Source organism: Penicillium samsonianum (assembly GCF_028829775.1).
Source record: "Penicillium samsonianum strain IBT 33392 chromosome Unknown utg000006l_segment0_segment0, whole genome shotgun sequence".
Classification (NCBI taxonomy): domain Eukaryota; kingdom Fungi; phylum Ascomycota; class Eurotiomycetes; order Eurotiales; family Aspergillaceae; genus Penicillium; species Penicillium samsonianum.
Window position 1 is genome coordinate 120809 of NW_026643264.1, and position 13898 is coordinate 134706.

At 47.3% G+C, this 13898-nt stretch overlaps 3 protein-coding genes across 3 annotated transcripts; all 3 read left to right on the plus strand.

Annotated features, from left to right (window-relative positions):
* Positions 1 to 5991: 5991 nt before the first annotated feature.
* N7471_010299 (uncharacterized protein) lies at positions 5992 to 6636 on the plus strand (the record flags this gene model as incomplete). Its single annotated transcript, XM_057283018.1, has 1 exon — positions 5992 to 6636. One exon carries the CDS (start codon positions 5992 to 5994, stop codon positions 6634 to 6636), a length of 645 nt encoding a protein of 214 aa, XP_057131997.1.
* Positions 6637 to 6731: 95 nt separating this feature from the next.
* N7471_010300 (uncharacterized protein) lies at positions 6732 to 11555 on the plus strand (the record flags this gene model as incomplete). The annotated part of the gene is made up of 5 exons (XM_057283019.1): positions 6732 to 7397; positions 7459 to 8673; positions 8732 to 8952; positions 9033 to 11076; positions 11132 to 11555. Exons 1-5 carry the CDS (start codon positions 6889 to 6891, stop codon positions 11553 to 11555), a joined length of 4413 nt encoding a protein of 1470 aa, XP_057131998.1. The 5' UTR covers positions 6732 to 6888.
* A 2070-nt stretch (positions 11556 to 13625) lies between these two features.
* On the plus strand, positions 13626 to 13898 carry N7471_010301 (uncharacterized protein; the record flags this gene model as incomplete). The annotated part of the gene is made up of 1 exon (XM_057283020.1): positions 13626 to 13898. The coding sequence occupies one exon, from the start codon at positions 13626 to 13628 to the stop codon at positions 13896 to 13898; it is 273 nt and encodes a 90-aa protein (XP_057131999.1).

The window sequence follows — 13898 nt, forward strand, 5'->3', positions numbered from 1 at the left end:
CCCAGTACATAGTAATATGCTATAGGCGAGACTTTTTGTCAGACCGCCAAATCTTCATTTTGATGGAAGAGATGTTGCGTAAGAGAAAATAACGTAGTGGTAGCCGTGGACGAGCTTTCCATATTATCATATTTCGCCTTGCTACTTATGTACAAGCAATGTCTGTAACACTTTGTATATGAAATAATACCTATAGTGGAGGAGCTGGAGCTTTCAGGGATGAAGATTGGATGCCATCTCTATTGTTGTGGAGCTATTAGCTCGCTCGTTGATTGCCGGTCAGATGGGTACAGTATGTGTGAACAAGCTGATCAATGTGCCGGTCATCCTGCAAGTGCTCGGTCAAATATAATGCGTGCGTACGTACTGGCCCCTTGCTGCCGAGTGCTCTTTTTGGACCAACCTTTTGCGACAAGGGCTCTTCTAATGCTAGAGATTGTGATTAGGGTGCGGCATTCGACCTAGAGGAAAACAGCCATCTCATCGTGATAATATAAACCTGGCTTTCCAGACAGGTGATCGCAGAGGTCCTCGATCATCAGTGGTGTTACAGTCTGTTTCCGTCCGATTCAAGTTGGGGGTGCATGCACGCTTCCAAATTGTCGCAAGGTTGTGCGAATATTTATAATTGTAGCTTGGCCACATTCTGCTTCTTCGGCCACTTGAGATGTCGTAAGTGAATTGCTCTCTATCATATCGCGGATGAGATGCAGCTTGGATGGCGAAAGTCTTGGGGCCATTTTGTGAGTTCTAGCGTGGCATTCAAGGGAGATAAATGGGTGAAGAGGCCTCCGGCTTGGGGTGGACCGCATAATTACCATTGTATGGCATTTCGACTAAAATACACAGGACAGTGTCCCACCAGCGTTATGTGCCCTGAAACGAACGAAGTGAGAGAAAGGGATTCTCCGCCCGCGGGAATACCCCTGTTTCCAAAAACTTGATTTTTTGGGCTGTTGTTAGCCAAATTCTGGCTTCTAATTCGCTATTCTGTTCCACTGCTCGCCTCTGATTCGCTACTTTCTCTTTTCTTCTCATTCCACGCCCTCTTCTGATTGCTGTTCGAGCAATGTTCAGTTCGGTTTAGCGTTGGCGGTTTTCATCCTTAACCATTGGCTCTTTCTACTATAACCCTAACAACTGACTCTCCAACCCTGGTATCCGTGCCCTGTGCTTCCTATTCATTCGTTATATCTAGACCTCTGCATAGCCCACAAAGCCCATAGCCCAACCCAACCCAACCCACAAATGGGCTGGGCTTTGGGCCCTGCCTTCGGGCCCATTGGTGGGCTATGGGCCCAAGGTGAAAGCCCACCAGGGTTATTTCGGCCCATAATGGGCCCCAAACAATGCAAACATTCCAATTTATCGCAGCTGCATAAGTAATGCATTTTTCCCTGGTTATTTTAGGTATTCAAATTACCATTTAAGCTGTACATGAACCATCTTATAAGCTTATAAATTAAGTCATGGGACTGATTGATAAGATATCAAGTAAGATGCTAGGTGATTGAATAGTATATTTACATCCTAATCATGATATACATACTAATAACGCTCATACATATCATCCTCAACTCGCAACCTCTTCCTCCCTGATGTACGCTGCTGAGTATGAATACTCGGTAATTGCGGTGCAGCAGTAGCAGCAGCATCATCATCATCTCCGTCAAGACTGTCGCTATCAACATCTATCAAATCCCCAGATATATCATCCTGCTCTTCAGTATCACTAATCTCATCAATATCGACATCATGTGGCGTCTCATCCTTCTCTTCTACTAATACATCGGTCTCATTAGTAGTAAAAAACTTTCTAAATTCCTCCGATTCATGTACCTCAAGGTCAAACCTTGATGTACAGAGATAGAGCATCAGCTCTTCGATGGTATGCGGCTTTAAGGAGCCGCGGCGATAATGACAGACGTCGCGTGCAGTATTAAACAGACGCTCTACTCCAGCACCTGTTGCTGGGATTGCGAGAACATCCCTTGCAAGTGCAGCGACGGCCGGAAAACGGGATTCATTCTCTCTCCAGAATGCGAGTGGCTCGGAATCAGTTACATCTATATTAAAATTAGTATCTAGTAAATCATTTGATCAGAAGGATTGGGATTGAACATACTACCGTCAAGATACTGCGTCATTTCATCAACAACTGGCTTTGACTTGGTGTTGGATTTCTGGCTTCGAACAAGATTGTGAAGAACTGATCTTGTTGTCGATGTAGAAGACTCTTGTAGACCCTGAGTACTAGCAAGACGTTGCTGGATCGGAACAAGTGCATCTTGGAATGCTGCTCGATACTGATCCCGTAGTTCTTTTGAGTCGGACCAGTCATCAGAAAGAAAGAATTGAAATCTACTATCTGGCGATAGCATTGTGCAAACTGCATAGATATGCCCTCGCATTTGATCAGTCTCTTTGTAGTAATCGCGTAGCTTTGACCAACTAGCATCGAGAGAGGTAAGCATCTGCTGTTTTCATGTAACACGCTTTCGTTCCAATTGTCTCTTTGATCGTTCAATATGCTCGAATAGCAGATTATAGATCTGAAAGACAAGATGTGATGTTACATCTCGTGTCTTTGAGAGGGCAAGTCTATAATCAAAGAATGGCTTTGTAATACAAAGAAGATAGTCAATCTGGCGCCATTGATCATCATCAAGGGCGAAGTCTTTCTCGTTGAACTGATCACAAAACTGCATGATAAAGATACGGAGTCTCTTAGCTCGCCGGAGCATAAGGAATGTTGAATTCCACCGAGTCTTCACATCCTGGACAAGCATAAGCCCTTGCCCTTCAGGTTGAAGTGCAATGAATGAATCCCGGCGCTGAGGACTAGCGCGGATGTAAACAGCAAGTGCTCGTATTCTTTTCAAAGTATGCGAGATATCCCTTTTTTTTGTATTCGCTCTCACGAGGGTACCTTGTTGCTCAGTCCATTTGGTCTCCGTAGTCTCATTCTGAGGGACTGCTTTTAGACGGTCAAGTAGCTGGTTCAAGCTCAATTGGATCACATGTGCAAGACAGGGGATGCGGATAATGTTGGTGTTCTTGGTATTGATTGAAGATTGTTGTAGCAAAGATTGCTGTAGGGCATCAACCAGAGCCTTATTATTCGACGCATTATCGGTGGTCAATCCAAAGATCCGGTCCCGAATTTCATGCTCAGTGACCGTTTCTAGGAGGATAGCACTTAGGTTCACACCGGAATGTGTTCCATAGAGGGGTTTGAAACCAAGCAGCACCTCACGATAGACCCAGTCAGCATCGATAAAATAGCCAGTGATAGCCATAAATGCCTGCCCAAATGGAGAAGTCCAACAATCTAATGCAACTGAGATCCTCGCGTGCTTTGGTAGTAGCCCAAGTATATTCTGTTGCCGTTCTTTGACACTAAGAGACAGCCGACGTTGAACTGTAGTAGCGCAGGGTATGGTCAATGGGCCTGGGGCTAACTGTGATTGTGCAATTAAGCGACGGAAGGATGGGCTTTCGACAAGTCGGAACGGGAGTCGGTTTATAGTAATAAACTGCAGGAGTTGATCGTTCCAGGCCTCTTGCGAGAAAGGTGCTTCGGCTGTATAACCCTAATTAACCCTTGTTAGTAAGTAATATTAAAGGATAGGCATTTACATACTGATTGAACAAATCCCCTTATTATACCCTTTTGCTTCTGCATCATTGCAGCATTTCGGCACCCTTTAGTTTCTAGATGACGAGTGATAGTCGTTGTGCCATGACGGCTAACCTTTCTACTAGCACCATTGGTATTGGCACTAGTTTCTTGCTTAATGCCATATGGATGCTCAAGGATAAGACCGCAACGCTTGCACATCACCTTTGGGCTCCCCGAAACCGAATGCGCTACTTGTTCAAACTGTTTCCAGGTCTCCGAAGCGGAACCATGCTGGGAGTCCCATGGAAGCGTCTTGTTGTTGGATCCATAGTCGGTCTGTAACCACCAATCGACCCAATTACTATGATTCATCGCGTCGAAGAGAAAGAAATCCCGTCTTTTACCAGGACCGACTCGTTGAAAGCACTCAAAGTCTGCTTCTGGAGCGATTGACGAAGGAACAGATGGCTGAAGAAACGATGAACCACCGTAGTTGCTGAATGCCTGCTGGGAAGCAGTGAATGATATAGTATCGAGGTCAGGTTCGAATGGGTCGAACTGAGATGATCCAATCTCGGTTTGCTGGCTTTGCGACATGATCAGTTGACGATTTAATGATAAATTCAAGATTGTGTAGTATGAAATGTATAGTAGGAAGGGTATGGGGTTTCAGGGGGATAGGTTCAAGGTCATACATTACAAAAGGCCACCTTCTTGATAATAGGAAACAGCAAATTGATGCAACAAACAGAGAATTCATCACAGTGCTGGTCTGAATTAAAACAGATGATTATAAAACTCGTATATTATTGGCTACATCATGCATATTAAGTGGGTTCAGCCCATCCAAAGCCCATAGATAGCCCATTCCCAGCCCATTTCCCGGTCCATTTATCAATATTATCATTCAAAATATTTCACCCAATAGCTCATAATATATTTTGAAACCTCCATTACATCGAGATTAGATGTAATATCACTTATCTATAGAAACAGAAATAAAGAAGGAGAGATGGGCTATCTGTTGGTATAAAATTCAATCATGTAAGCCTATAAAATATGAATTTGTTACTTGAATTTATACTTCAACAGAAAGATGCACCTGTTTCAGTCTATATAAAATATATATATCTTCATGTTGATACTCAGTAATCTTCCCAGGCGCTATAATAGTATAAATTCCTAGTCAAATTGAAGCTTTTTTGTGTAATTTGTATGAAATCTGGCATCATGATGTCGAATTTAGTATAATATCCACTCAATTCCTACTTGTTATAGTGATAATATAATAATACTAAATATACAGGCTGGAACAGGTGTAAAATACAGTCATTAATCAGCTACATTATACATGCCAAGACTGTATTTGTGCATAGATATGGGCTTTGATGGGGGCCCACAGCCCAACCATCGATGGGCTGTGGGTTGGGTTGGGCTCTGAAGATTGAGCCCATAGCCCACTGCGGGTTGGGCTATGGGCTGGGGGTCTAGGCCCATTTGTGGGCTATGCAGAGGTCTAGTTATATCCTCATGCTCATTACGTGCATGGTTTTGCTACGCACTTCTATAAGATGTTCATCTGGTTGGTTAAATGACTCTGGCGTGTCCTGACACACCGCTTCTTATTACCTATACTCTTGTGTCTGAAAATTTACTGCTTCTACCCATTAAAGTCTTCAGGACCATTTGTAACTATCTATTGCCTACTTTATGTTCTTGACGTGCTTGCCTGCTATACGTATGGATATAACGGAGATATGTAAAGACATTCTTATTTGATATGTCTTCCTTTGGGAACCAATCCAGGCATGGCATTCGACTACTTCCGGAATTCTTTCTCCCCACCATCTCAACTTTCCCCTTCAGGTTGCCGGCCTACTCTTGTACAACCCGTTTCCCCGCCTCCTACATGCGTTCCGGCCACCCCATCAGTCTCACGTTCATGTCCTTTCCCTCCTCCCTCGTACGATTCACCAAGTCGTCGCAATGATGCCCTTGTAGTTACTGGTTTTTCGCCGACTCCGGCGCTACCATCTCAATTAGCCCGGCCCTATCCTCACTTCCCTCCCCCTTCTTATATTACCCCGTCAAGCGTCCACTCCACCTTGGTCGAACCTGGCATCCCCTCTGCAATACTGCAGCCAACTATCCCGGTATCCCTGTCTGGAATCACCTCCGCCATCCGCTCCGAACCCTACAGGCAACGTGTTTCGTCACGTCCTCGCCTTCTTGCTCCAAGACCGACCCTGGATATGATTACGAGACCCTGTCTCCCCACAGTCTCGGAAGCAGGCGATCGGCTTGTTCCCAATCCAACTACCGTTGCAATAGATCCGTTAGTTCGGAATCCAGCCTCACAGTCCCACTATATGCCAGGGGCTTCCACCAATGAATTCCCAGAAACGGATTCCCACGCCCGTCGATCAATTCCCTACCTGCCTGGCTCGCTTCAATCCGCCGTCCCGACGAAAAGGTCGGGTCCGTCTCAAATGCTTCCACAGCCTAAAAGACACATGCGGGACACCGATACTGACTCTGTCTATATCATCGATAAGGCTCTAAACTTGCTGCGTGAGGATCTTGAATCGAGACATTCGGCCTCTGCGACATTTCCACCGGTGCTGACTGAAGCTCAAATAAGAGCCTCCATTGCCCAATATCAGGAATCTATAGAAAATGCCTCAAAGCAAGGTGTGTGCTCATCCTGTGGGAGGTTTGTGCCGGTTTCGGAGATTGTAGAGATGGAGGACAGCGACCCTTTGCTTGAGCCGCTAGCTGCCCACCTTGACTACTGTGGCAAACATGACGACGAGTGGGATATATGTTTGACCTACCTCAAGTCTCTATCCCAAAATTCTGTGCCGAAATTTTCTGCTTTGAACCGTGTGAACATGACAATGTGTCAAAACTATCCGTCGGCGCTTGAAGGCCTCACCCCAGTCGAGGAGTGTCTTATTGCTAGGAGTCATCCCCTCGGAATAATTTTGAAGTTGCGCCCTGGCGGCCACACGTAACCGGTATCCTATCGTGCTCTGCGCGGCCACTTCATCGTCATCCCGCAGGACCCGGAGCCACTTCTTGAAATTCTTCCAAGCCCAGCATTAATGTTGCATGATGTGATTAGGGTATTTTGGTTGGGAAAACAGCCCACCACCTACGCGGATTTATCTCCATTTTTGCTGGTACGAAGGCATAGGGTACTTACGGCTCTCCAATATCTAACACGACATAATCATGTTTATCACAATGTTACCGTCAACCATCAAATGATCGACACATGGGATGACGACTTCATTCCAGCCGAACTTCAAGAGAATATTATTTCTGTGGATCTGCCAGATAGCCTGGAACGAGAGGGCTACTCGGTTCATTTGGATGCTGGTAACCACGAAAATGATTTCCAGGCTGCACAAGATACTGACCGGGAGATGGGTATCAATGCGCCACTGGTGACTGGGTCTGTCTCCACTGATATTAACGGTGAACGACAGAGCCCCGAGAGGCGCCTCTTGAAAGCCTTGTTGGACATAGTTTCGAACCCTCCCGCATCATCCATCCAACATACGCTTACACATGGCCAGCAGCAAATACCTAGCCTTTTATACAGAATTCGGGGCCAGGCAACCCTTGTAGACCATTGGCATGATGCAGCGTACTTTACTGGAGCCTTTCCAACTTTGTTTCCGCTGGGCATCGGAGGTCATCTGGACGAACGCTCATTGGACGTCTCTTTATCTTCTTTTGCGGAGTGGGCACTGAAGCACCACAGCAGGAGGTATGAGTTACTGAATACTGACTGCTACTGATTTGTGAGCCTCCGTCTCTGACTAGAGCAGATTCGCGCGCCACAAAACTTTCATGTATCTGATATACGACGTGCTCCAGATTCGAAAATCTTCACTCGCGAATAAATTGGTTCTTCAACGTCGGCACTGGTCATCAACCACTGGCGATATTTCTTCTCTCACAGAGGATCGCCTTCGTGATGCGCTGCGCGATCTAGAGAACCATCATGAAATCAAAGATCCAGCGATTTCCCGTCTGCTACATGTTATGAAAGCAATTGCCATGTGGGTCCCTGGATCTTTCGCTCAAAAATTGAGAATGCGCTCTGAAATCCGAGGTCTCATCGTCCGTTTTGGAATGCCTGCTTTTTGGATTACCATCAACCCCTCGGATTTACGAAGTCCACTTGTCATCATCTTGGCTGGTGTTGAGTATTCCGACGATATCTTGTCGGCCTCGAATTCCGCTATTCGAGATGCGACCGCCACGTCCAACCCAGTGGCGGTTGCCTCATTTTTCCATAATGTCTGTACCGCTGTTTTGGAAGGATTGTTCGCCAGCGGGCGCGATCGCACTGGAATTCTCGGCGATGTTTCAAACCATTATGGCGTGGTTGAGACCAATGGCAGGGGGATGTTGCATTTACACGCAATGGTGTGGCTCAAAGGCAACCTCTCATTTGTTAATCTGCGAAGCCGCGTCCTAGCCGACGCTGACTTTGCTACGCGCGTACTCCATTACCTCGAAAGTGTCATCATCCAGAGCGTAGATGAGAGTACTCCCGTTGACCCGGAAGTCAATCTTGCGCCAATGTGCCCCTCGGCTTCCGACCCAGAGTCGGATCATGATTTCCACCTCAGACTATTCAATGATAGCAACCTTGTTGCTCGGTCTAAACAATTGCACTCCAAAAGGCACTTCGCCACGTGCTTCAAATACCGCCCGACAGACCGGTCTAAAAGCACGTGTCGCTTTGGGATGCCCCGTGAAATCGTTCTATCGTCCAAGATCGACGATCTTGGGGTGATTCACTTAGCTCGGAATCATCCCTGGATAAACCCGTGGAATCCCACCATTGCCAGCTGTCTCCGTTCAAATCATGATATCTCTTGGATCCCGACCGTCTCAAAATCGTTGGCTTTAGTATACTACATCACCAACTACGCCACTAAAGACGACGTGTCTCCATGGCAGATGATAGCAAAAGGAGCACTCTTGAAGCAAGCGATCGAAAAGGCAAAAACCGCTGACCCACCACCCCGCAAGTGATCTGCGGCTTCGGGAAAGGAATATGGATAATTTCGCCCTCCGTTGCTTCAATAGTCTGGCGCACGACCGGGAAGTGGGCGGTGTTCAGGTCGCCAGTACGCTGCTCCATCTTCCTAACTACTACACTGTCAACACCAATTTCGTCCATGTCAACCTGTGGTGGCTTAGGCAGTACGTACGTGATCTTCAACGTGGGTCCAGTACAGACGCTGATGATTCCGCTGGAACTGCCGACGAGCCCTGTACATTCCAAGCTGGGGATACAGCTCCAGTGAGTTTGTTCGACAATTATAAATGGCGTGGGGCCGAGCTTGCCGCCTTCTCATTCTTGAGTACTGCATGCTGGTTCAAATAGGAAGCAAGCGAAGGAATCATCCCGATCACTTTGACTTTCACCCGCGCCACCCAAGACGTAGTGCCTGTGTCCAGCATGTCGCCCGCTCATCATCCCAGATAGCCACCGTCGCATTCAGTGGGCAACTCACACAGTACCAAACGGCGGAAGACTCCATTCGCGGAGGGCATCCGATGACCGATGCCATTGCGAATGATCTCGCGGAGATATTTCTCGGTCTTTTTGTTCCCTGGGACAAACTACGCGATAGGTGTCTTTGTGAACCTCCCGAAACCAATATCTTGTCTCACATCTGGTCGTCGGTCAAACCCACGCTTGCGCCACATATCCAAGAATTTGCCGCTAATATCGAGCTTCTCCGGAAATCCAAGGAAGACTGCCAGATAGACGCTAGATTACGACACTCTATGAACAACCCCGCCGAGCTGTTCGACCGCCATGTTGATCACATGGATTCGGCCGACCTTGAGCGGATAGACACACAGGATAACGATTGTTTCGTAACTCCTGAGGATGAGAGGTTCACGGCGGAGACTTTGATTGCCGCCTATAATACTGTGAGCACGACCTGGGGCCGTGATTGTTTTATGGCTGCGAAGAGAACAGCAATCCTGGCAACTTTCTGCCGAGCACACAACTCCGCACGGATAAACCCGCTTCCTTCCAGTACTCATTCTCTCCGATCAGATCACTCCTTGGATTTTAAATTTGTCCCACCCACGGTCCTACGGGACTGGGAAAGCCACCTAACCAACCATAAGAAACCCTTTCAGGACGGCGGCCCGTCTGAACCTGCTACCGCTCAACTGCATGAATTTGATTTAGCAGATGAAGACGGCGTGCTGCAACCCGTATTGACCAACGCAAGCATGTCTGGTGAAACTCCAGCACGGCTTGCTCTCCTCGGAAATCCAACGCCAGATTCTGTGCTGACGCTGGTCGCCACAGATATCCCACTGAATAGGAAGCAATCGCTCGTGGTGCGGAAGTTACTAACTGAAATTATCATGTGGGCTGATCATTCATGTGATCCATCAAGGCGCAAGCAACTTCTCCTCTGCATTACGGGCGAAGGTGGCACGGGTAAGACCCAGATACCTAAGGCCATCGAAGCCGCTCTGGATATTCTTGGTCGGAAACACGAGATCATCCTGACCGCCCCCACGGGGGCTGCAGCAGACAATTTAGGAGGTAACACCTATCATACTTCTCTTGGCATCAATCTTTCCTATAAAGCAGCCATCAGCACCCGCGTTAGAAGGCTATGGGCGCAAAAGACTATCTTGGTTATTGACGAAATGAGCATGGTGGATTTGAGAATGCTAAGCGTGATCAACAATCAATGCAAAGTCGCTCGGTCACTGCCAAGATCCTCTCCCGACCTTTTTGGTGGCCTTCCCATCGTGATTCTTATGGGCGATTTCTTCCAGTTCCCTCCTGTTCGCGGCCCACCACTATGGAAAAAACCAAGATATGGAGTTGATGAGGACGCCGCCGGCCGGCTGGTCTGGCATAGATTTGAACACGTCATCATTCTCGATGAGCAAATGAGACAATCCGAAGATCCTTCGTTTCATGAGTTCTTGACACGCATGAGGCGAGCAGCATTGACCGAGGACGATGTTACCCGCCTGAATTCCAAATCCATCCCCTCACTTGTAGATCCAACCTCGGAGGATGCCACTGTCATTGTCAAATTAAACGCCATGCGACACTCGATCAACCGGATCCGTATCGAGAATTTTGCTCAAAGAAGATCTCAGCGGATTTATGTCTTTGCCGCGATTCACTCCCGGACTAAATCAACTGCCCCCGTAAACCTTCGACTTCAAGCTCATGACTTGTTGCTCCAGCCAGATCACAGTGCCCAGGTCCCATTTCCAGGTCTTCTTCTTTATACGAGAGATATGCCAACCGTCATGCTCACTAACGCCTGCACCCCTCTTGGCCAGGTCAACGGTGCCACGGGCACCGCAGTGGGAGTTGTTTTGGATCCAACTGGAAAGTTTCTGTTCCACATATGGGATCCTAAAGCATCACTAATGTACTTTCACAGCCGAATTGTTTGATTGGGATGACCTTTACACGCTCTGTACAAGACCGCCTGCCTCCGTGATATTCAAACCGGATCGAATTTTGCAAACGCATTTTGACCATCTTCCACCTTCAACCATGCCGATCTTCCCAATAGAACGTTCTATCACCGTGAAAGGCCTGTCTGTGAGAAGGAAGCAGATCCCAATCTACCCCGCTTTCTGTCTCGCCGATTACAAAGTGCAAGGCTCGACTCTCTCTGCCGCGATCCTAGACCTAAAGAACGGCACAGCCCGACGAGGACAAGATTCTCACCGGAAGTACTGCTCCCTTTACGTTCAACTTTCCAGGCTGCGGTCTTTCCATGGTCTCCATTTACTCGAGAAGATTAGTTTTGATGATCTCCGCTTCTCTCCCGATCCCGACCTTATCGTGGAAATGGATAGACTGCGTGCTTTAGAAGCCAAAACACTTGCGGCTTGGGCGTGAGGTGTCTGATCCGGCCCCTTTGCCTCTCATGCCTCATGCATGTATTGCCACGTCCTGCAGATCATTATCCACTAATGCCACGTCGTTTCAGGGCTTACAGCGTGCCGTGGCGCGCGTCTTCCAGTAGTCAACACGGATGTACGTGCGCGCGAGACTGTTGCAATAAGACGTGGCTAAAGTACATATGGATTGTTTTGCCACGCACGTTCATCATTCGCTCTGCTGTCCACCGGTACCTGCATTATCATCGCTTTCTTTGGACTAGATCGTCTTGGCTTAGGGTTGTAGGGTTTTGTCTGCATATTTCTGCACGTTAACCTGCTATGATTGCTTCGTCATCTGCTTGTTGTCCCTCGATTTATTGCAACGCTATGCCGTTTATCACCACAATCATTTCCTCATAATACGTTGTCTCTCCAGTTTAAATGCCTCTCGTGTTTATCACGTCGTTCTAAAATGTCATCTAATCGGCCTTGTTATTTGACCGCCAAATGCGTCTATCTACAATTATCCAACCGCAGCGCCACTTTACGCCTCTGCCTCGGTGGTACACCCTTTCGATCGGAAGTCCGCTAATAATTATGATTGACAGAAATAAATTCTCTCTTGATTTTCGCAGCGTAGGCGCGCCGCCCCCCTTCCCAACTCTAAATCGGATTATTTTCTAGAGGTGGCAGATGAATATTCTTTCCATCACCCTTACTGATTTCTATGGTTTCCAAATCAATATCGTGTAGTAGGCGCATCTAAAGTGGAATCACGATTTATCTGTTAGCCTATATGCACTCTCTTCCATAGTGTTAAACGGGCATTGTTATACAGAGGATGGTGGTAATCAGCGAGGAAATCTCGACTTACATTAATAGCACATTGACCATATCTGTTACGCCAACCATACAATGAGGTATAGGAAATGTGGAGGAGGTGCCTATGCACCACCGGAGCTGTCTGTTGATACATCACCTCGCTTACCTGCTTGCATAAGCACGAGGGGATCCCCTAAGAAATGAGGGGCTGGATCCTCTTAGGAGGACCAGCGATTAGTCTGAATACCATCATACCCATATCAGGCACATCTCACATTCCTCACTCGTATCCATATCGTATCAGGACACCCCCAGGGGGCTGTCCTAACAATCTGGCTAGAATCGCCGTGACGTATTCGCGGAACATCATTTTTCCCACGAGCTCGTCTACGGCTCATATTAGCGGAAATTCCATTCACAAAGTGAGAAGAATATAACACTCACTGATTGGGGCATCTTGATTACTTGGACCTTGGGCAGCCATCATAGCGATGAATCTAAGTAGGCAATCAAGTCGCATGAGTATCGACCTGGGAATCAGAGCTAGGCGTGGTTGCGAAGGCCTTTTATCCCAAGGAAAAGCGATAGATTTTGCTGTAAAATGGTATCTGAGATATGCGTCGGAGCGTAACAGTCCGGGCTCTGCCGGTACAGGTCGACTAGACGGTGAAAGGGTTACATCAGTGGCTGCTATAATTCACTTTGCACCAACCAATATTCTAGTTCAATACGAGTATGTAGCAGTAACCTTTTAGAATGCCAACACATTCTACAAAGGCTTCGCACTTATTAGCCAGAGGAATGCATTGTGCAGTTGTCAGCTTGTAAAAGGCGCCATGCATTGGTAGTTACAGATGATCTGTCAACATGTTGCCACAGAGCGCATACTTGTCCCAATGGTCGAGTATAAGCAAGCGGCCCACACAACCAGCGGTGAAGTTGTGGATATGTGGACTAGCCTAACTACTCAGTATTTTAGTTCTTTCAGTTCTTATTTAGTTATATCGTCGGCAGAGAAGTGGCGGTGAATGATGATGAGCGAGCACACATGCCTATGCAAGGTATTAGCGAATATTGATATCGAGCGCCTGAAGTGATTGCCTGAAGCCGTTGCCCGAATTTTTGAATTTGGTCATCCCCTAGGTCACGAAAGCGATCCATGCTGGCATGACTTGCCAAGGAAAGCGTCCTCGTGTCCCTTATAAATCCGACAGTCCTACCGTACCTTACTCTGCAGTCTCCATCCGCGATTCTATCAATGAATATGGAAGTCAGTCTTCCTGGCCAGGATGAAGATGACGAGGGGTGGATTTCGAATTTTGCTCTCGACTTTCGGACCGACCAAACCCGTCATTTTGACCAATCTGAATCAACTGATCTTCCAATGAGCTTCGACGCAGAGGGAGGTGCCGCACTTCCTTCCAACACAACATTATATGCCTATCAACAGGGAAACGATAACTTCGACTTGATGGATACTGCTTTCCTGGATCACTTGCTTCCCACTGAGAACCATACCGAAGATTGGCCTCTGTAG